The sequence below is a fragment of the Rutidosis leptorrhynchoides genome, chromosome 2 (assembly GCF_046630445.1).
Source record: "Rutidosis leptorrhynchoides isolate AG116_Rl617_1_P2 chromosome 2, CSIRO_AGI_Rlap_v1, whole genome shotgun sequence".
NCBI lineage: Eukaryota > Viridiplantae > Streptophyta > Magnoliopsida > Asterales > Asteraceae > Rutidosis > Rutidosis leptorrhynchoides.
The window spans coordinates 462271425-462296447 of record NC_092334.1 but is presented as its reverse complement, the minus strand read 5'-3'; the positions used below and the strand labels follow the sequence as shown (position 1 = coordinate 462296447).

The window sequence follows — 25023 nt, the reverse complement described above, 5'->3', positions numbered from 1 at the left end:
GAAGAAGTTTATATAAAGCTTCCCCATGGTATGCCTATGTTACCAAATGATGTTTGCAAATTGAAACGCTCTTTGTATGGCTTAAAACAGGCACCCAGGGTATGGTTTGAGAAGTTTCGATCTACACTTCTCGATTTTTCATTTGTTCAAAGCCAATATTACTCTTCCATTGTTTCTTCAAAAGACGAGTAGGGGACATTTATTCTTCTCGTTTACGTGGATGATATTGTGATTACCGGTTCTGATGTGGAAGCAATAAATGCAGTCAAAAAAATGTTGCATTCTAGTTTTCAAATGAAAGACCTTGGCCAACTGACTTATTTCTTGGGGTTAGAGGTACATCAACGCCTACAAGGGATTTTCGTAAATCAACATAAATATATTCAAGATCTTATGCAACTAGCCGGTCTTACAGAAATCCATCCGGTAGACACTCCAATGGAAACTAATGTCAAATATCGAAAAAAACGAGGGGACACTTCTTGAGAATCCTACTCTGTACCGAAATTTAGTTGGAAGTTTAATCTACCTAACTATCACACGACCAGATATCTCTTATGCAGTTCACACTGTTAGCAAATTCATGCAGTCTCCTCGGCATCTCCACTTAACAGCGGTTAAACGCATTATACGGTATATACTTGGCACACCAAACCGTGGCTTATACTATCCTACTGGATCATCACTACAGCTACAAGCTTATAGTGATGCTGATTGGGGTGGTTGTAAAGATACTGGGAAATCTACTACCGGAAGGTGCATGTTCCTTGGAGATGGGCTTATCTCTTGGAAATGCAAAAAGAAAAATTATGTATCAAAGTCTTCTACGGAGTCAGAGTATCGTGCCATGTCTGCAGCATGTTCAGAGGTTATTTGGTTACGTGGTCTCTTGTCTGAACTTGGTTTTCAGCAAATTCAACCAACTCCTTTACATGCAGACAACACTAGTGCCATTCAAATTGTTGCTAACCCTGTTTACCACGAGCGTACAAAGCATATTGAAATCGATTGTCACTTTATTAGAGAGGCCTACGATCATCATGTAATAAGTCTTCCACATGTCTCCTCAGCCATGCAGATTGCCGATATCTTCACCAAACAATGACACGTCAACCTCATCAGTTTCTTGTTGGCAAATTGATGCTAACTAATGTACCAGCATCAATTTGAGGGGGGATGTCAAAGATATCAGTAAAGATATATGTTGATATGCATTTATTGAAATGAATCACAGAAGATCAGAAGAAGATCATATCACATCAACTGATGATATGGTTTCACTGTATATATTCTGTCACATAATGTATAGGCTTGATCTTAGGGATTTAGAGTTAATAGCTTCTAAACTTAACTTTCCAGCCTGTTGTATATATAGATCATGTATTAGACATTGCAATACACATCTTTTTCCCAAAGTCTCAAAGTTTGTCATCTTCAACCCTGTTTAACATATGGGAATAGATATTCCATTTTTATTTATTAAGGGGTAAAACTTTTCATACTCAAAGAAACAAAATCCCTGTTTAAAATACAAAAATCATAACTTAAGTTTATATCTGCGAAAAAACTGAAAATATTTTGCTTCCAGTGAAGCAAACACTCTTTAGCCTATGCGAATCCAAACTTAAGGGTGAAACATTTACTTACCCAATGAAACAAATATGGAGTAGCATACATATTTGGTGCATTTGCAACTACGAACCCGATAAATGTTAAAGTAAGTTGTACCTGAAAGGTTCTATTGATGAAAATGGTAAAACGAGGCATGGGAGATTGAGGTGACTGTGAAAAACGTGAGCAAATAAACCTGAAAAAGCTCCAGAAAATGAAGGGTAGTTGTAGAGGACTAAGTTTTGGGTACGTTCTTCGCGTGCTTTGGTTAGTAATTCCAGTGTGGCATTTGATCGAAAACCTTGTGTGCGTGCTGAAAATGTTGTTGATTGGAATCGAGCAATTGAGCTCGATTTCTTGGTAACGAGCGAGATTGAGTGCGTGAGTGTCATCCGAAAATCAAATTGTTAATACCATTTCGTTTAATTGATTGATAAACTACAGAATCATCATATACGTCTTCAAATTCCAAAACTTCGAACTTTTGTGCCTTCATATACTCCACCAGTCAGTAATTGAATAATAAAAAGTTTGACCACCAAATTTGTAAGTATACCATAAGTTTATGGACTACTTTTGCAAATAATCATAAAAGCTTAACGGATATTGTGGGGAACTGGGGACTGGGGAGTTTACGAGTTGAATAAAAAAGGGTTTTTTTCATAACGATTTTTTTGAAAAAGCAAACCCTAAAAACAAGCAATTCCCCAAAATTTGAAAAATTTCGGAGAATATTTCAATTGAAATACAAATAGAAATCTTCAGCAAGGTACCAATCAAGCAGCTATTCAATTCAGATCAGTTTCGAAAACATAGAATGCATTAATGGATAGCCCTAACTTCGTTTCAGTTCACGCTCTCCGTCAAATTCAACTGCAACATCTGCTCGTAAGTTACGCTCTATCAAAATTACGTTCAGTTCTCGATGATGATACATGTATTCCAGGGAGTGTACTTATCGATAATCTTGTTTTAAATATATACATCTCTGATAAATATCACAACACAGGCCTAATCGTTTATTTTTTTAGGTTGATCGTGTGGGTTTCGTAGTCTTTAGTTTGTTTGTGGTGTTTGTTGTGTTCGGGCCTTGGTGCCTCTCTATGTATCCTTGTTGATGTATCCTTGTTGTGAGTCTTCATTTTTTTTGATGAAGCTCGAGTTTCTATAAATGTTATAGTTGTTTGCCAAAAAAAAAAAAAAAAAAAATGTCACACCTCTCCGTATACTTCCATTTATTATAATTTACAACTTCAATAAATACAACATTGTCATAAGATCTGTATATAGTTGACTCTTTTATAATAACAATCATATCTCGGATCAATTCAGGATGTAACACTTTCTTCTGAATAATTAAGTTGATACGAGGATCTCCAAATATCCACCAAGTTTCAACTTGCTTTGGAGTTCAACTGTAACCTGGCATACAAGTTAAAAAAAATTCACACATGATTAAATCTATAATTTATTAAATTAAACTCATTGTGAGGTGCTTACCCCAGTTTCATGGAATCTGTTGGTGAGTAGCTCTTCAGTGGTTGTGGCTGGCTTAGCTGGAGGCTTATAGGTGCAAGCAACTCGTTACCATCACAATGCATGTGAGCAGATCCATAAAGCTGCAATGAAGATTAGTGTTGATAAGGACTATTATAATATTATTACATTGATCTATTTTCTAAATCAATACCTTGTTTCGCAGATTCACGTTTTCTTGAACCAGGAGGCTGACTCTCCTGTTCAGGTCTATATTCTCTTGACTAACAAAACTCCCCTGCAATTATATTAATCAGAACCTGTTTTATACTGAATAAAAAGAAATAACTTTCGTGTATGTTGTACCTTGCGGTTTATTTCTTCTATTTCATCTGTTAAAACTTGTTCCTGCAGCAGAAGTAAGTGTGGTTAGTATCACCTACACATAAGTAAGTTATACGAGTTTTTTTGTCTTAAAGCTTGAAGCATTCTATACTCTCTATAAATGATGCAACCAACTTTTTAGTTTTGGAAACAAGATTCCCCATTTTTCTACTTGTTGGGCCACCCAGCATCATAAAGGTGGCAACTCACCTATTATGTGTTTAGCTGATAATCCCTCCATTTGAAGTTTTGGTCATTGACCCATGTGAGCTACAGTTGTAAGTCAACTATTTGGTCACCCTATAGGAGTGATATAAACATGTGATGTTTCATTATGAAACAAGGTTATCTATCTTCCCATTTTCTCATACATTTGATCTTATTTATGTATTTAGTGGCTGACAATAACATGAGAAGAATTGGAATGATAGATCCTACCTTTTTTATTCTGACACCTTTTAGACTCATTTCCAGTTTCGTTTCTAGCTTGTGCAAATCATTGACATTCAAACCAGAAAGTTCTTCTCCCAAAAGCTGCCTGCAAGAACAACGTCGATGATAATATATTCTTCTATGATCTATATGCTATACACTATTACCAACAACTTCTGAGTTTTCAGTTACATCTTCAGTTTAGTACCTTCCTTGTTTGTTTTACATCGAAATAAAACTCTGCATAGCCTATATGGAGTTAATTATTTTACGATCTTGGCTGGGACCTTACGTTAATCTTCATGTACTCGCCCAAAATAACACAATAGAATTTTATAACTCGATATAACATTTCTTAAAATCTGTCTGTACAATTTAATTGCAAATACGAACCGCATTTAATTTCCCCAAGTTTTTGCATGCTGATCCTTATTATATAATGGCATATGGATTTACACATCCTTGATGGCTAATAATGTAATAAATTTGTCACTGTTAAATATTCTAGGTTCGAAAAAGGGTTCTAGTTCTAATATTATGAAACGTATGTCTTTGTTGATGTGTAATTACCATCCACATATGGCTTCACCTATCGTACCTAATCAGGTGTACTCAAGGAGAAAGAAAATCACTTTCGCAGCCCGTAACAGTAGAACTTATTTCTAACTAGATAGGGTACTCGAACTCCTTAAAATATCAGTGCCAAACGAATATTATTATTTTAAAAATGTTACCAATTGACATACTGGTAAATCTCATCACTAGAAGCTACATACATATTTCTTATCATTAAACACTATGTTTGGGAAATATTTCAGTTATCTATTTTTATCATTAATTATGCAATAAGAACACCTGTGATCATTCTATGTATCCTAAACTAGCTGCTTTTGCAAAAATTTAACATGTCAGATATAAAATATGGATGCAACTGTAACATGAATGACAATTTTGCTATGCTCTGTTATCTAAAGTTGACTCATATATCCACACATGTTATCTAAAGTTACTTGAGAGTTGATGTACAGAATATTTCAAATTCTCATTGTTTCCTCATTCATCTATAGTTTACGATTTTAGTATTTGATGGTTTCTGTTAGTGCATATTTTGTAATCCCTAGTTCCATGAACTTTAACGTTTTATTCGATCATGTTGTAACCTGTAATATTGTTAAACGTTGATTGTCGATGTGTTATTTTATATTTGTAAACGTTTAAATATAATTCGTAATATTACTCGACAGTCGGCCGACTGACATGGTCAGTCGACCGACTGTCATTCACTGTCGACCGACATAGGAACTGAGGTATTTAAGCCTAATTAATCTTCATTAATTGGGTTAACGACTTAGCACATTACACACACATGAAAAACTCTTCTGGGTCGAGTCTCTCTCAATCTTCATGTCCAAATACCACAGAATGTCAGTCTAGGCTTCGTGTTTATCAAGATCTAGTCTTGGTTTGACTTGTACGAACCCGAAAACCCATAGATATTCGTTTAAGCTCTTTCTATTGTTATTCCGCCTCTAGATCGTGTTAGGTTGATTCTAAGATCCTCTCTCTCAGCGTCTACAAAGTGGTATCAGAGCGTTAGCTTGCTGAATCAATTGTTTTAAACGAGTTCTTGGTATATTTTTGGGTCAAAAAATTGGTTTTGGATTGAATGTTGTATACTTTTACGTTAAACCTTCGGTTTTGATTCTGGCTCTGAAAGAAAGTACAGTCGACCGACTTAGGAGACAATCGACCGATTTTCGTGTATTTCGACCGATTGTCATTAGTTCGACCGATTGTCTTTAAACCGACCGACATATGATAAACCGACCGACTTAAGTTGTAAACCGACCGACTTAAGTTCTAAACCGACCGATTAAAGGAACATCGACCGATTGAAAAAGTACTACCATTTGCCTAAATGTAAACAGAACTTCGACCAAGTAATCATTGACAGTCGACCGATTGTAGTTGTTCATCGACTGATTGTAGTTGTTCATCGACCGACTGTATCTGTTAATCGACCGAATGTCACCAACAGTCGACCGACTTAGGATCAGATTCAACCTTAATCAAAATTTAAAATGTCTGATCAGGCAATGGCAATTACTTCCGGCGTTCAAAACATTTTACTATCTGATAGTGAATCAGGCAGTGCCAATCGTGCTCCTAGACTTGATAATACAAATGATTACATTAGATGGAGGGCTAGGTTCATGAATTACATTAGAGGCCTTGATCCTAGAATGTGGGATTTGATACAACATGAATATAAAGAGCCTTTAGGTACTGATGGTAATAGTAAGAAGTATGAAGATTATAGCGTGACAGAAAAAGAAACATATGCCTTAGAATGTAGATGTTATGCTCAATTGACCCAGGGTTTAGACGGTGATATTTATCATCAATATCAAATGCACTTAACTTCATATTCTCTTTGGAATGCTATTAAGATAGGTGTCGAAGGAAATAAGGCGTATCGTGAAAAGAAAGCTAAAGTAATCAAAAGTGAATGGAAAAGGTTTGCTGCTCTAAGTCATGAAACGTTAGAAGAGACAATCATTCGCTATCGTCATCTTGTCTCTGAATTGGGTAACTTAGGTGTAGAAGTTACAGAACAGAAAGCTATCAAACAATTAACAGATGGTTTACCACACATGTGGGATGCGTTTATTGAACAGATAGAGGACAGAGCTTCGTCTGCTGGTGAATCACTGACCCTAGATAAATTCACATCAAAATTGATGGTAAAGGACTTGGATATGGAAACCAAGAAGAAACGTCTTGAGGGTCAACAGAGTCCTATAATTTACAAAGCTGGTACTTCTGGATTGAGCAATGTTCATGCTCCCCTACAAACAGCGTTTGTTTCTAATGAGAGTGCTGTAAATAGATCACAACCTGCTCAAAATGTGATGTTTCCAACCCAAGTAAATAAGCCTAGTAATACAAATCAGTCCACCATTAGACAGGAGCCAAAAACTGTAGTTCTCAACACTGAGAATTTAAGAACTAGGCCCCTTTCAGTTGTAGAGGAAGATATGGCTTTAGTTGCTTTGGTAGTTAATTCTTATAATGAAATGGTTGGTGGTCAAATTGGTAATGCTCATTTAGAAGCAGAAGATTATGAGCAGATTGATGAGGATGAACTTGAAAAGATGGATATCCTCTGGGCTATGGGTAGTGTGATTAGACGAGCGAAGAAATTTCTGAAAAGGACAGGTCAACAGAGCTTAGGTGTTACTAGAGATACTAAGTTAGGTTTTGATATGTCAAAAGTGAGATGTTTTAATTGCAATGAGTTAGGACACTTCAAAAGAACATGTACCAGGCCACAGAAAACTGGTTTTCACAACCCATTTCACAATCAGTATAATAAGACAAAGGTTAATGTGCCAGTTGAAACAACGAGCGGTGATACTATCAGAAATGATAAAGCAAAAGGCTTAATTGCAACATATTCAGACGAAGGTTGTGATTGGACAGTATTTGCTGATGATGAAAATCATGGTAACGTTGTTAGAATGCCTAAGACCGAAGAAGAAACTGAAAGTGAGAAACAAGAAAGAGAGAAAGCTGGTTGTGTTGGTACTGCGAAAGAATGCATGTGTTATATCTGCAAGATGGAAGCAAGAATTGAGCGAACTTATGCAATGATCAGATATGTTAGAAGAGGTGTTCTTAACAAGAGAGTGTATGAGAAGTTCAAATACGAAATGCACAATGATGGCGATGTATGGACGGATTACAGTAGTTCGTCTTCATCAGATGGAGAAACTATTGTAATAGATGATGTCAAGATTTCAGTTGAGTTGAATAATTCTGACTGTTCCAGTTCTAGTTCAGAATCTGAACCTGAATCAGAGACTGAAGAAAAGCAGTATTCGTTCATGGCAAACACATCAAGAGACTCTAAGGTACAAACTGAATTTCCTTTGGTATGTAACGATTGTGCTGATCATAAGTTAGAAATTGCTAAACTTGAATCCATAGTTTCTAAACTGAATGATATTCCCTTAGGATGTATATACTGTCCCGAAGTAAAACAGGAACTTAGGATTGTTAAAGCAGCTTATCTTGAGGTAAAAGGCCTATACGAGACTAATTTAACTCAGTTTAACAATAAAAAGGAATTCAGGGAGACAATCAAAACTCTAGAAAATCAAGTTCATGATTTAAGAGCTACAATTTCAGGTGACCAAAAGGCCATAATGATGTACTTAAATCAACTTGAATGTACTAAGAGAGAAAAGGAAGAGTTTAAGATTAAGTATGAGTCAGAAAAGGCTAGAAATGACACTTGGCAGCGAATGTCATATGTCATTGACTATACTGTCTATAACAAGAATGATGGTAAAAAGGGTTTAGGTTATAAAGAGTGTCCTCCTCCTCTTAGGAATGAGTACATTAATAAACCTTCTGATTCTTGCCTTAGTGAAATCCTAAGTGTTAAGCCTGTAGAGAATGAAAAATCAGACAGCACTAAGCCGATTGTTGACTACTTAGCTGAGGACAGTAAATCTGATTCAGTGTATGAAAAAGTTTCAGAGTTTGTGACACCAAAATCCAAACCAATTACTATCCTGAAAAATCCATTGAATGCTAGTAAGGCTAGTGAAAGCGGACAACCCACACCTAGAAAACAAGTAAACTCTAGGAACGCTAATGGAAAGAAAATATTTCAGACACCTGTCAAGTATCAGCAGGGACTCAACCTAGATAAAGAATATGTTCTTACACAAGCACCTGAAGAACTATTTAATAAAAGGAGCCCTAATACTAACAATGTGCCTAAATATGTGCATCCTAACCGTCGACCAGGCTTGAAACATCATGTTGAGAAGCCTATGCCACCCATGAAACAGTCTTTTCCCAATAAGCATCTGAGTTCAAAAACACGTACAAAAGAAACTCAAAACTGTAATAAATGTGGGAAAAAGGGTCACTGTGCTGTTAACTGTCAACAGCGTTGGAAAACACCAAAAAGAAAATCTGACACTGAAAAGAAAACTACACACTATGCTTCTAGTTCCAGTTCCATAGGTACTTCAAGTAATAGTTCAAAAGGTTTTTATAAACCAAAGTCAAATTCTATTGCTAATTCATCCACAAGGGTACAGTCAGGTGTGAATAAAATTTTTCAAACGAATGACTATTATGAGAAATCTGTTGGTAAACGTACCGTTTGGAAGCCTAAAACCGAGACAAAGGTTGTTGACAAGTCCAATGATCCATCGGGATCAAAGGGTCAATGGATGGATGTGCAAGTTATTGGTGTCGATGGGAAACCCACTGCCATTCGGGCATGGGTGTCCATCTCAAACTAACTTCTTTTCTTGTTGTGCAGGTCGCCTACGATCCGAGTAGAAATACATGGATTGTTGATAGTGGGGCGTCCCGGCACATGACAGGAAATATGTCCTTACTTTCTAATGTCAAATCAGTAAATGGAGGATCTGTTTCTTTTGCAGGAGATGAAGGAGGTTTTATTACAGCTCAGGGTGTGATTGCTAATGCTAATGTTAGTTTTGATAAAGTGAATTTTGTGAAGCAGATGTCAAATAATCTGCTGTCTGTTTCGCAAGTAGCAGATAAAAGGCATAAGGTTGCCTTTGATGATCAAAGATGCTACATTTTGAAGAAAGAGTATGTAATACCGGAAGAGATGATTCTTATGACAGCTCCCAGAAATAAAGATTTGTATATTTTGGATATGTCAACAGCCCATGTTAAAGCTGCAACAGGTCATCAAGCTTTCATATCCAAAGCTACAGAACAAGAATCAATTTCATGGCACAAGCGTATGGGTCATTTGAGCTTGAGAAAGATGAACAATCTTGTTCATAATAATATGATTGAGGGAGTAAATGTTAAGAGTTTTCAAATTCCTGAAGGATGTCTTCCGTGTAAGAAAGGGAAACAGACTAAAAAGTCACATGCAACAAAGAAACATCATTCAATTGTTGTTCCTCTAGAGTTGTTACATATGGATCTCTTTGGTCCGATTAATCGAACAAGCATCTCTGGAGATTCATATTGTTTGGTAGTGACTGATGAATACTCACGATACTCTTGGGTAGTGATGTTAAAAAGGAAGTCTGACACGTTTGACAATATAAAGTTGTTGTTTTTGAAGCTGGAATCTTTGTACAAGTTAAAGGTTAGGAAGACTCGAACAGATAATGGTACTGAATTCAAGAATCAGCAGATGGAGAGTTTCTGCAATGAGAAAGGCATTCAACAACAGTTCAGTCCAGCTTATACTCCGCAATTAAATGGTGTTGCTGAAAGACGTAACAGAACGTTAATTGAAACTGCTAGAACTATGTTAGCCGACTCAAGTTTACCGGTTAACTTCTGGAGTGAAGCTGTGGCTACAGCATGTTATACAATGAACCGATTGTTAGTAGTCAAGAGACATGGAAAGACTTGCTATGAATTGCTACATAAAAGGAAGCCTAACATTAAACATTTCGAACCCTTTGGTGCACCGTGTTCAATCATGATACGAGATACTGGAGGAAAATTTAATCCTAAGGCTGTTCCTGGTATATTTCTTGGTTATGGGAATCCAAACAAAAGAGTTTTCAACACTGTATCTAAACGTGTTGAAGAACATTTTGAAGTAGATGTTCAAAGAAATGCTGCTATTCCTGCTGGGAAAGGTTTTTCATGGCAGTTTGATTATGAAAATTTGTTTGATTCTTTTGGTCTTCCGTCTGTTGCTACTGATGATGAAGTTATTGCAAGATTACTGAATGAAATGCAGACGTCTCCATCACAAATGGTTCCGAAATCTCAAACGGCACCACAACATCACCCAGTGCCGCAACAACAACTTGTTCAAGATGATGAAGAATCCGGTGATTATCAAGATGATCCATCTTATGATGGATCTGATTCTGAAGAGGAGTCACAACCTATAGACAGTGGCGAAAGTGTTCATAATCTGCCACAAAATGTAGAAGTTCAGGAAGAACAACCAGGACCTGAAGGTGTTCGTAGATCATCACGAACAGTTGTCCTACCTCGACACTTAGATGATTTTATTGTTGATTCGAAAGGAGTTTCTGGAGCACCATCAAATGATGCCTCAACGTCTGAAAATCAGAAAGCTTCAACTGAGAATGTTATGCAAGCTTTCTATTCTTCACTAAATAGGTCAGGCAAACTCTTCTTACATGCATATTCATGCTTTGTGTGTCAAATTGAACCAAATTCTGTTGAGGAAGCTCTTCTTTATGATGATTGGGTAAATGCCATGCAAGAAGAGCTTTTGCAATTCAAGCATTTAGGAGTATGGAAACTAGTGACTCCGCCGCATGGTTGCAAACCTTATGGGCTTAGATGGGTATGGAAGAATAAAAAGGACGAGCAAGGTATTGTAATTCGAAATAAAGCTAGATTGGTTGTGAAGGGATATCAGCAGATCCCTGATATAGATTATGATGAAGTATTTGCACCAGTGGCTAGACTTGAGGCAATTCGAATATTTTTGGCATTCGCATCTTTTAAAGGCTTCAAGGTCTATCAAATGGATGTCAAAAGCGCCTTTTTGTACGGGACTCTCAATGAGACCGTGTTTGTTAAACAACCACCGGGTTTTACAGATCCACACTCTCCAGAAAAGGTATATCGTCTAGAAAAAGCACTGTATGGGCTTCATCAAGCTCCAAGAGCGTGGTATGGTACGTTGTCCAACTATATGATTGATAATGGTTTCAGAAGAGGTGTCATCGATCAGACACTTTTCATCAAAGAAAAGGGCAAGCATATAATGCTAGTACAGGTGTACGTGGATGATATTATCTTTGGATCTACAGATAAGACGATGGTGGATGATTTTGAGGAGGTAATGCAGAAACGGTTCAAGATGAGTTCAATGGGAACTATCAAATTCTTCCTTGGTATTCAGGTTGTACAAACAAATCAGGGTATCTTTTTACATCAGACAAAATATGTATCAGATATTCTGAAAAGATTCAAAATGGAAGATGAGCGTCCTGCAAGGACGCCGCTATCGGTGAATCACGGGATTACACCGGATAAGGAAGGTGATAAGGTTGATCAAACCTTATATAGAGCCATCATTGGTTCGTTGATGTATCTAACAGCGTCTCGCCCTGATATCATGTTCGCAGTTTGTTTATGTGCTCGCTATCAAGCAAATCCGAATGTACATCATTTGCTTGTGGTGAAAAAGATTATGCGTTATTTAAAGCAAACTCCGAATTTGGGCCTATGGTATCCCTGTGATAATGATTTTGTACTGACGGCTTATAGTGATTCCGACTATGGTGGATGCAAGAAAGATTTTAAGTCAACATCAGGAGGTTGTCAATTCCTTGGAATCAGACTAGTTACATGGCAGTGCAAGAAGCAGACAGCAGTGGCTTTGTCCACTTGTGAAGCTGAATACATTGCTGCAGCAAGCTGTGCATCTCAGGTTGTGTGGATACAACAGCAGCTTCGTGACTACGGTTTGCATATTTCTAATACTCCTATTTTTGTTGATAATACTGCTGTCATAGCTGTTACGAAAAATCCTGTGAATCACTCTAAGACCAAACACATAGGGATTAAATATCATTTTATTCGAGACTGTTATGAGAAAAGGCTAATTGATGTTATACAAATTGGCACAACTACGCAAAGGGCTGATCTTTTCACAAAAGCTTTTGATAAACCGCGTTTTGATTTCTTGTTAACTGAGTTAAGTGTCAAAATATTGTCAGATGTCATTTCTGACGAAGAGACCAACGAGTAACTTCAATTTATGTGTTCTGCTTGCATACCTGTATATACTGTGTGGTTATATTTCTTTTCTTTCTGATTGTTTCTGTGTGTTTAAAATCCAAAAAAAACCAAAAAGATTTTAGATTTTTAGTATTTTAGGGGGAGTAATGAATGCAACATGCAACATCAGATTTTCAGTATAAAAAAACGAGTTTGATCATAATCACAATCATGTAAATATCTTGATAAGGAACTCATGGAAAGGTTTACAGCGGTTGAGGGTAGTCACTTAATTACCACAGGTGCATACTTTAAAGAAAATTGTTGAGGAAATCAACAAAAGGTGAGGGTATCCCCTATCATGACGTATAATCTAGAAACACATGATGTAGAATATCCCCAAGCAAATTCCAAATTGCTGCACCATTGAGTCTCACGACTAATTGGGATATTCAAGCGATCAATAAGCGTTGAAAATGTTCTATTTGACTATGCATACCGACTTCTATCAAACTTTAATTCTTGAATCGTAACTAAACTCCAAAATAGTAAGTTTATCTCAATAAGAGTGTCTTTCCTGTGAACGGGTTGAAAAGTGTGGTTCTATATTACAGACAGTCCATGAATGAATGATTTAAGTTAATAGATACCATGAAGAAAAGAGATCTTCATCGCAAGGAAGTCAATTCGAGAACTAAATCAAAGTCAAGACTGCAATGTGTTGTTTTAAAAAAATAAAAAAAATAAAAAAATGGCACATTGCATATCAAGTTATTATATCATGAAAACAGAAGTGAAATCATGGAAGACGAAAATATCAAGGTCAAGATAATGATGAAATCGAGAAGAGAAGTCTTTGCAAGAATACAAATGAGTGTGAAGATTACCAAGAAGAACTTAAATCATTCATACTTCAACAAAACCATTCTATTGGACTTATTATCATTGTCTGTGATATGGGACTGTACCCATTAAGGCCTAGACAGCGAAAGATGTCTTCAGAGAGATATTCTGAATACTCACTTATTAAGAAAGATACGTCTTTCATTCCGTTTCCTCCAATAACTTTAATAATAAAGAAGGAATGAGATTGATAGCAGTTGGTTGATTGCACGATTGATAGAATATTGAATATACTATGAGATCCATCAGAATCATATGAATTGAAAAGTATACGTTACGATAGAAGCTAATGGCTGACAGGGATATTCCAAAATTACTATGAGAATCTTCCTGTTCAATTAGACCTATCGGATGTGCTTGTGGTAACGGAAAGCGTCAATAGACTTGTGCTCAATTGACTACCTAATAAATCGTGCGATCTCAAATGATGTCTAAGTCAATGATTGAATCTAACATAGCAATATGTTAATGTAATTAATTAACTTGATCATCAAAATGTCTAAGAGGAAAGTCTGTAAAAGGTTAATGAAGATAGATACCATGTTAAGATCAATTTCTCTAGTTTTATTTGCTTTTACTTGTGAGATTCATGTATACTTTTTGATAATTTAGCTTCCTTAGGTTTATGACTTACAGAAACTGCTTCCTGTAAATAACATGTTTTATGCCATACAATCTTGGATCTTTCTTAACCTTGATCATTGACTTTCTTACATGAATTGTACTTCATTTGCATTGTTATTGTGAAATGTTTTAAAATCCTAAAAACTACAAAAAGATTTTTCAGTGTGTTGATATTTATTTTGAAAAATACAAAAACATTTTATTTGTTTGCTTATGTGAATATGTATATATTTCCTTGAAGTTAAAAATAGTGTCTCGACGTCAAAAAGAAACGAACTACACATCTCAAATCATAAACTTGTTAAAGTCTTCAAAACGAAAATATTTTGCGTGTAAAATCAGCCAGTGGATGTGAATAGAGGGAATTATCGGGGGTTATGTATCGAAAAATAATTTTTTTTATTAGGAGACAGTCGACCGATTTGTACTATAAGTCGGTCGACATTGAACCAAAAATCGACCGACTTACTTGCTTGTTACATATATCGATCGTTTGTCACGTGTATCGACCGATTGTCACATATGTCGGTCGACATAACACCAAAGTCGACCGATTGTCGAGCTGAGTATAAAAAGGCCTCAGACGGCCGATTTTCTTTATCTCGTGCGATTGTGTTGATTTACCAAAAATTCGAATTTTACGACAAAGAGTTTTTGATCGTGTTTTTCGTATACATCTTTGAATTGTGATTCCAGCGCCGTTAACGAATCTAGGTAATTCTTTTTCAATCGAAAGTTATTGAAGTTTTCTTATTTATTTTTCATTTTCGATTAAATTGGTACGAATTAGGATCTGTTAGAGTTAGTTGAATACTAGATCATGTATATCGGCTTTCTCTGGATCTTTATTAGTCTTTGATTGAAACAAAACACCATAAAATCGGTGGATTTGAGTTTGGATCTGCGTTTTTGCTTCGTTAGATAAATCGACCGATTGACTTCCTAAATCGACCGATTGACTTCCTAAGTCGACCGATTTACCCTATGTCGGGCGACTTTATAAGTCGATCGATTTGTACGAAATGTCGGTCGACTGTCCTTGAAAATCGACCGAATTACATAGTATGTCGACCGACTGTTGTTTCCTGTATTTTTTTTAAATTTTTCGATTTAACGCTTTTCGATTATTGTATATATGTTTGTATAGCAGAATAAATGGCTCAACTAGGTAGTCCAGTGAACGAAGATGTACATGAGGAAGAGGTGATTCTGTCCAAGAATCTTCCAGGCCTGACGGCAAGCGAAAATGCCAATCTAGAGGCATGTCTAAACGAGGAAGGACCTGAAGCAAAGGAAGGCTTCGTTGATATTATCAAATTCTTGAAAAGGTCCAGGATTCATACTGCAATAACTCTAGAATGCAAAGCATACTACTCACACCAACGAGAATTCTGGAACAATGCTTCTATCGTCACTGAACAAGGAAGAAAGGTAATACGAAGCAGCGTTGGTGGTACAATTGTAAAGATCTCGGCACAGACAGTTCGTGAAGACTTAGGTTTTCCAGATAATGATTCTATGCCAGTCACACTGAATAGAACTAAGGTCCGAAGGTGTCTAGTAAGATGTGGATACTCTGGTGATCCAATGAAAGGAGCTGTTAAGAGAACTCGATTCTGTCATCAATACAAATACCTAACTTTGGTGTTGTTGAGATGCATGAGTCCAATGGTAGGCGGTTTTGATGAGCTGAATGAGACTTATAGCTCAATGTTTGCAGCACTAGTTCTTCATGCGGACTTCAACTTCTCCGAAGTAATTTTCAGAAGCATGTTGGTGAACGTGAAAAAGAAGAGCCACTTAATGTTTCCTAGGTTCTTGCAGGTGATGATTGAAAAGCAAGTGCAAGGTTTGAATAAGGTTTGGGAGGATGAGATTAAGCTGAATCATCTGAACGATTTGACTTTAAATCGAGTCAAGCAAAAGAGAGGTCCGGATGAACCATTCAAGAGATTGGTTGGCCACCTCGCAAATGAAAACTATGTATGTCCACCAGGTGCTGCTTGTCGTCATGAGAACAGTACGTCTGGTAATGAAGATGATATCGTCGCAGTTGGTGAAGACGATCAAGAGGTTAATCAGCCACCGCCAGTTGTTCCAATTGAACAGATACTGGTTGATGAAGACGATGAAGGAGATGACCTTGACCCTGATCAATTCGAGCTGAGAAAGCAAAAACAATCTGAGGGTCCTTCGGTTACAACAAGCCGAAGCAGAGGCGCATAAGATTCATTAAGAAGGCAAAAAGGACTGAGTCGTCCTCCGCCACTGAACAGCAACAATCACAGCAATCACAACCACAACGACAACCTTCAGCTGCTGCTACTCAAGAAACACGTGCTGAAACTGATACAGGAGTTCATGCTGCTGCATCCACGACTGCTATTACACAAGATGCTGCGGTTTCTATATTAAGTGAGAAGGTTGTCAATATGGCTTCTGAATTTGAAAAGTTTAAAGAAAAAGCTGATGAAAGAGAGAGAAGAAAGGATGCTGAGATTGCCAAACTGACCAAGCAGGTTGAAGATCAACAGGTTGAATTGAAGAAGTTACAAACTAAGTTTGATGCTCAGAATTTGCTGATTGTAAAGGCTGAGACTACAGCGAACAAGGCACTTTCGAAGGTGCTTGAGTGGGAAAATAATTTCGATATTGAGGCTGTTGATCTCGAGGAGGATATAGACTTTGGTAATTTTAACGATCAAGGCGAGGATGAGCTAGGTTTGGATATTGCTAAAGGCACAAGCGAGAACCCACTGTCAGTAATTCCTCTAAATATTGATTATTCTTTACGTGATTTTTTGGCAAAGCAGGATCGTCTGAATCACTCAGTTGTATTTGATGATTTAGAAGAAGGGGAGATCCCGCCGGATCTAAGCACTGAGGAGCAGGCCGAGCTAGTGCGTCAAGGGCAACAAGCAAGTACTTCAGCTGACGCAACTGCTAGCTCATCTTTTGAGAATCGTTACTATTCTAGTGATGATTTTGAGGAAATTGTCGTAAGTAATGAAAACGACAAAGATTTTGATGAAGTAATTATTGAAGATGAACCAATAGGTGATTTTCCAGAGTACGAATGTAATAACGATAAAGATCTACCTACATTTCAAGACTACTTCAAAATGAATGAAGAGCTTCTAAACCGTAAGTGCGAAGAAAAAGAAAAGACCGAAGATTTGCCTCCAGGGTTTTTACCGGTCAAGATAAATAAAGAAAAGATAGAAGTTCTAGAAGCTGAGTGGAAGATCCTGTTGAGGATCAGAAAATATTGTGAGATGCCAGCGCCGGAACCTGAATGGATGAATTATATTAATAGACCGGCGAATCTTTTGGCTAAAGGAAAAATAATTGCGTGGGCCTACATTAAAGAGTTGAATATATACGCAATAAAGAAGGAGTACGGAGTGGATTACATCAAACATGGATACGAGTTCACGTCTCTACCGTACTTTGAATTTATGCAGGTGGCTAGGCTCAAAATGTTATATAGGGATTATGACGGAATTCCTAATATTGTCTGCAAGAAGATAAGACACTCGTACTTGTCAAAGAACTTTGAGGGATTCGGCCCTCAATTTCCCACGATCACTTATCGAACAAACAAGAAAACGGGCGAACGAAGAAAGATTGTCAAATACAAGCCAGTAAATTATATGAGAAAGGTTCCTGTGATGAAAATGCCGCAGAACTTTAGCCCACGTTTTCGCTGGTGGTACTACGATGAACGCTCAGAGGAGGCAGTCATCGTTTTGGACAAATTGAAGGAAGATGAGACAGACTCGATACGGGTTTTAGATCCCGTTTGGTTGAGAAATTGCTGTGAAGCTGACATCTTCACATTGTACTACAATCGGATGCTGTACAGGCCAGAAAATAGAGTTCAAGCACAACAGTACATTCGTGTTGCAAAGGTTTGCTATTTGAATAATATGGTTACAGATCCGTACAGAGATTGAAGCAGATCGAAGACTTATGAGGAACTAGGTCTTAGGGGGAGTTTGTTAGTGCATATTTTGTAATCCCTAGTTCCATGAACTTTAACGTTTTATTCGATCATGTTGTAACCTGTAATATTGTTAAACGTTGATTGTCGATGTGTTATTTTATATTTGTAAACGTTTAAATATAATTCGTAATATTACTCGACAGTCGGCCGACTGACATGGTCAGTCGACCGACTGTCATTCACTGTCGACCGACATAGGAACTGAGGTATTTAAGCCTAATTAATCTTCATTAATTGGGTTAACGACTTAGCACATTACACACACACGAAAAACTCTTCTGGGTCGAGTCTCTCTCAATCTTCATGTCCAAATACCACAGAATGTCAGTCTAGGCTTCGTGTTTATCAAGATCTAGTCTTGGTTTGACTTGTACGAACCCGAAAACCCATAGATATTCGTTTAAGCTCTTTCTATTGTTATTCCGCCTCTAGATCGTGTTAGGTTGATTCTAAGATCCTCTCTCTCAGCGTCTACAGTTTCAACTTTCAAGTACTTCTAATTGCGACAATGGTCAAGGTTCAAAGTTGTAGACTGGAAAAACCTTTTTTTAGAAACTTAATGCTAGTCCGTGCTGTCATTTACTTGATATTTCTGATAAAGTTACGTATGACTCAAAAGCTAAAATGCTGCTCACAGCTCACCTTCTTGTATAAATCTATTTGTTGCTTGTCGTGAATGGTTAATTTAGTTCACTATATTGATTAAGAACCATTGCTATTTTATTTTGGTTATAATTGGGAAACGGAATGAAAAATTACAGACTTTTACCTGTGGCTTTGTTGCAGATACTGAAGTTGTTGCCTAAACTGCACTGCTTCACCTTGCCAAAACTAGTGAGCCAATAAAAAAAAGGTTGAATATAAATCATATGAAGGTTTGAACCATCATCCATTTCTATACAGAAATAAGTAAGACATGCCAGCTTTTTATATGTTTAGTTAACTATAATAACTACTCCGTACATTTTAAGGGATACCGTTTTATACACTTAGAAAGTTAGAAACCTTGCACATATTTAAGCTGAAAATTCGTTCATTTCTGATGGTGAGACGTGTCCCAAATTATGCATCGAATTGGGTAGTTAGATTGCTTTCCTCTAACCACTCTTATACGGAGTATATAATTACCACTAGAGTGTGTCATTTGCCATTTGGTACAGGAAGTTTTAGTGATGCTTACTCAAATTGGGTATTGAAAAATGTCATTATGTTATGCTTTACATGAAGTCTTATGACTATCGAAAATAAATTTAGTTTTGGTCAAATGTTTACTCTCGGGTTAACTAATTATTTACAATATATGATTTTGATCTGCTAGTAAGTTGCAACTTAGTACTCTGTATAACAGCTTTGATTAATAAGGTAAACTTACTCAAATTTGGAATACTGTATTTCACGTTTTGTGACCGACATGATGAGAAAACGGTTTTATTTATTGAGGATGAAGTTTTGAGTAGTACTACAGCCTTATGATCAATCGTTTCTGGCATCATCATTGTACGCAAGCTGTTCTGCAGGTCTTATGTTGATGATATAGCGAAGACATGAAGATAATATATTTGGGGATAGATACCATCAAGTCATGCATTTATAGGGTGGGACTTAGAAATAGCTTGAAATACATGAAACTAGGTGATTAGTTGTACCACAATCAAATGGCCTTCTTGCATTGCATCTATAATTGTAAGATGAGCTATTTTGGTTCATGTTAATTGAGACGGTCATGTTGCGTGTCTTGGTTCCAAGGTGCTCTAGCACATATGTTTGTCCACATACAAACCAATGACTTTAGCTTTTGGTAAAACCAGGTATCCTCGTGATCATGTTCGTACTTTTCCCTGGTCATCCCAAATGTTTACGTACGAAGGTTTGAACTTGATACCCCTTGTGAGGACATCAAGACTATACGTGGCAATTCAGATCCATACTCTCAAATTTGGGTCAAATGGGTCAAGCTTTTGGGTCAATTGGGTCTTGAAAAAAAAAATTAGGCTTGACAATGTAAACCAAAACTTATAAAAAGGTCAAATGAGTTTTTTTCTTAAACCTATTGGGTCTTATAAAAAATTCAAAAGAATGGGTCAAATGGGTATCAAATCTTAAAGTTCAGTAATAGAGACAGATCTAATGGGTCTTGTGAATGAGTCAATGGGTCGAGCATAACAAGACTCATATGCCAATCATTCATGAAAGCATTAATGGTTAAATCAATTATTATGTATATTAATAGTTTCTTATATATATATATAATAAACATAAATATTAATAATAAATAAGAATATAACTAAAACAATATAATAAATGTAAAAATTTGTATATGACCTGTTTGGACCTATTTGACCCATTTGACCCATTACCCGTTTTGACCGTTACACAAACCAACCTAACCTGACCCGTTTGGACCCGTTTAAAATTTTTACTCATTTGACCCAAGACCCATGTCAACCCAAAACCATTTTGACCCATTACCCAAACCGACCCAAACTGACCCGTTTTCCAGGTATAATCAAGACACCTTTAACCCTAGGCCGCGTTGGTTATGTTAATGGCTCTTACTCTTGGGTTAGAGGTTACTCAAATTTAAGTTTTATGTGCAGGATAATCAAGAAACATGACATTTTTTTACTGGGACATGTGTAAAAGTGTGATCATCGAGTGTTCTAAGTTCTAACAACTCGTTATTTTATTTAAAGTTTCACTATTTAGACTGGGTGATCACTCTAATGATTGGACTTGTAGTTTCGCTGTTTCGATGAGAAGAAAACCATTCTAATTTGTCTAGTATTGGTCACTTCAGCATGTATTCTGGTTAGCTTTCAAGCACGATAATTGTTTAGTTTATAACTAAACTGCATATCCATTCTTGAAAAATCTCATCTATCATCTGTGATATACTTGATGTTACTTAAATTTGCAGCCAGTTTTTCGCTCCTATGTCAGCATTTTCCCATTTTTTTTTTTACTTTATGTAGAAGCTCAAAAAGTTCTCATGGTAATTTGTAACTGAACTTCCAAATTCTCTACTGTTCTCCCATGTCCCTAATCTACGTGATCCATCAAGTAAATATCATGGTTTGATCCATAATCACGCTTAATATCGAAGCTTCTAATGGACGTGAATTCGTAGCCTCGTTCCAGGTAAAATGTTCATTAACATTTCGGGAGTTTATTATTGGAGTGTAATAATCTTACCGTTTTGGTTAGGCAGATCCAATAAGGAAACATTGCCTCTTCAATCTCTATGATCTCCTCATACTATATCGATCTGTTCCTAAAAACTAGGAAAAACGAACTATTTTTCAATGGGATTGGCTTCTAAGTTGAATACCCCGGCCTCTTACATTATCTGGCCATCAGTGTATGTACGTACGTATCTCTTTGTTCATATTCTGCAAATGTAAACATAGAGGTATATTAGCTGAGACTTAATGAACTGTTGAAACTATGTTCAACAGAAATTTTCATCTTCTGCTAAACTCTTTGGTTTTACGAGCCAATCACTCCATAATTTTACCAGAACAATCTTTGTGAAAATTCTGCTCTGACAAAATTAGGGGATTAGTGTCACTTACTAGTCAGCTTGTAATTTTACACCAAAGCAATTTAAGTGAAATTAATCTTCTTTTGATTGAAAAAATTTGTACATGTCGAAACTTACGTGTTTAGGCTTCAATAGGATCCCAGGCCATAATAACTGATCAATATCTCTACATATGTGATGCAGACGATCTTTCTGATATTCGACAAGAATTTCTGCTGTTTTTCCTTCTTGTCTTAGAAACTTAAGTTCACTTGTAACTTGAACATTTATTATTGGTTTCTCTACTTAATAACTTCTACCTATAACTTATGACTTGGAATCTCAATGCAGTCTTCACTAGCTTCAATCATGTCCAAGTTTTATTACTGTATATACTAATTCCTTATAGTATCCTTCTCGTTACGATCCACCAAAGATCTTCATATGTTCTTATTCGATCTACCAGTCTTGTTGATCTCGATCTTTAACTCTGAAAATTTCCGTTCTATAATCTACTCCATAGTTTCCTGCTTTTCAACTAATTATAGCATAGTCCTCTTCTGATAGCTTGTGAAATTTGCATGTCTTTCTTATAAGATCTTATCATCCTCATGCATGATTAAGATATATATGTTGCTACTTCTTATACATGCTTATCTAGACCTCATATCTGACCATGCATTGCAACATTGCCGATCGGTCTACGCAATTGATCATACCCAGATTCAGGTGTCATATATAACTCATAATCAAAATTAGCTAGGTTTTTTATGCCCTACATGCACCCACCTAATTCATTCCAAAACTCTCGAGGTCATACAAGAAACTTAATACGTAGTATCTATTAATTTCTGAGTGGTATGGGAGACTGAACTTTGAACACTATGTCCCGGGTTCGAATCCTAGGGTAGGCGGAACTTTGAGGATATTATTTCCCGGGTTCAAATTCTCCTCGGGGGTTTTGACTGATTTAGGTTGCCTAACGGGACGAACTGGTTTCCTCCGGAGCGTGAGTGTGTCGAATATGATCGGGTGGGTGGTTTCTTATCTCTCCATACCCTGCATACGCGAGATTTGGTATTTTTGTTGTTGTTTGGGAATGATTGAAATCAAACACCCGTGATCGTATATTAGCACACATTGACTTATCTTTCATTCAGTCATCTGAAAGGCTAGCTGCTCGATCTATGTATTTGAGCATCCACGATATAATGCTCACAGGTAGCAAGTGCAAACGGATAGATAATTGGTGAGGGTGCCAGGGTGGATACACGTTTAATTTACGTCCCAGTTCACCCTCATTACACTCAAAATGGTGAACCATTTCTTCGCTTCGATCAGCACAAATAGCTCCAAAAGGGACTACCCTTTTAGTTTAGACTAATTTTAGATCTATTGGTGATTGATACCAAGTTTATGTATGCCTACATTAGTTTTATTGGTAATAATAATATCTTGAATAGTGATTTACGCCTTGTTATGATTCTTCAATTCATACATGCAAATGAACTAAAAAACAAGTAAAAATATCTTTCATGTACGGAATTTTTGAAAATGTTTGTAAACAATACCTTAGCTTCTGAAGTGGGATTCATCAGTTGATGATGTTCATCCTTCACTTTGTTGTATCGCTCCATCACAGTTTTCATGCTGAAAGTAGCAATTAAGAACAATTATTACAAGCACCAATATTGCAGGTATGCGATATATAACTTAAACTAATAGCTAGGTACACTCTCATGTAACTTGACACCAGTTAAATTGTGTAAGAACATCACATTAACATATAGAATTATCTTGAACTGGATAGGGAAAAGGGTCAATAAACTACCCGAGTACATCTGAATCAAAAAAATTCCTCTTAATTCCCCAGAAATATAGCATTAACAGGGAAAACATTATCTGTAGTTTGTACTGTATGAAATTATATGAAGCAAGATTAGTATACATATATATGCTACATATATAAGTACTTATGAACTATCCTAAAATCTTATTGTTGATTAATAACTGACATAAAAATGGATCAAATTAATTCGTCACATACACAAAGATAAATATACTCCATATAGGAGATTAACAAATAATTAAAAACCTTGCATTGTCATCTATTAACATTAACTTCATATAGTAAATACCATTCGTATTTTCATATATATATATATATATATATATATATATATATATATATATATATATATATATATATATATATATATATATATAATGGGTTCAAATCAACTGGTAATTATATTGTACTCTCTAATGACTTTATGCCCAAATATTTATACTTGGACTTATTATAATTGATATCGAAAGATCTGAGCACGAATGAACAACGCCTTGATCAAGTGATGATTGAATAGATTATATGCCAATCAAGAGATCGATCGATAAATATGAGCGTTGACCAAACCTTGAGCTAGTAAATTCATGGAGTTTTCCGGTGCTAGAGAAGACAATGAGTCCAACTTCTGCATCACATAATATAGCCAACTCCTTAGCCTTCTTCAACAACCCATTCCTTCTTTTAGAAAAAGTTACTTGCCGGCTTGTTGCGTTATCAATCCTTCGAATCACAATCTTTCCTCTTCCCATAGTTAGGGTTTTAAATTAAGCAACTTGATCCCGATCCTTCATATATATTAGATGAAAGAAATAAATAAAATAGACTCAGATAAAGTGAGTATATATATCTTTTGTGAATCAAGGAAATCAATATCATGTTATGGCAAGAACAAAATATGATGTAATACTAAAATTAGAAAGTTTTTGTTCCTAGGAAAGATATTTCAAATCTAGATGTCTTTAATATCATTAATAGGACAAAGAAATATTAATAATGATGAAAATAAAGTATGTGGATTACAGATACTAAAAGCTTACTAATTTGAGCTTAATGACTGAGATGAAGATTAATTTGTGGGAGAGAAAGAGATCTTATTTGGGAATAGGTGTTCTATTCAAGGAAGGTGCAGTTAGCTAAACAAAATAATTAAGTATTAAGTAATTTTATTTTATGTGACAATAGATGCTTTCATTAGAGAAAAAATACATATACTTTTTATGACGTTTGTTACGACATATATGTTTGATTAATTAAAACAATATCATCATTTACAACAATCTTTTCTTATTTTTTACTCCGTATTTAGCAAGAATAACGATAACTATTTAGCTAAATGACTCATTCATCGGAAGATGAAAGAAACCAAATAACATACAAACAAAGAAAAACGGCTAGGCTCGATACTAGTAACATAACTCCCTAAGACAACGTATGAGTAACCGCACTCAAACAAAACTACCCCAACCAACCAAACTAAACAAAACA

General features: G+C 36.1%; 1 protein-coding gene across 1 annotated transcript; it reads right to left on the bottom strand.

Moving 5' to 3' along the window:
* Positions 1 to 3107: 3107 nt before the first annotated feature.
* On the bottom strand, positions 3108 to 24287 carry LOC139892543 (MADS-box transcription factor 23-like). Its single transcript, XM_071875651.1, has 7 exons — positions 24106 to 24287; positions 23261 to 23339; positions 18939 to 19000; positions 3910 to 4009; positions 3454 to 3495; positions 3302 to 3385; positions 3108 to 3230 (listed from the first exon to the last, which is right to left on the bottom strand). Exons 1-7 carry the CDS (start codon positions 24285 to 24287, stop codon positions 3108 to 3110), a joined length of 672 nt encoding a protein of 223 aa, XP_071731752.1.
* Between the last annotated feature and the right edge of the window lie 736 nt (positions 24288 to 25023).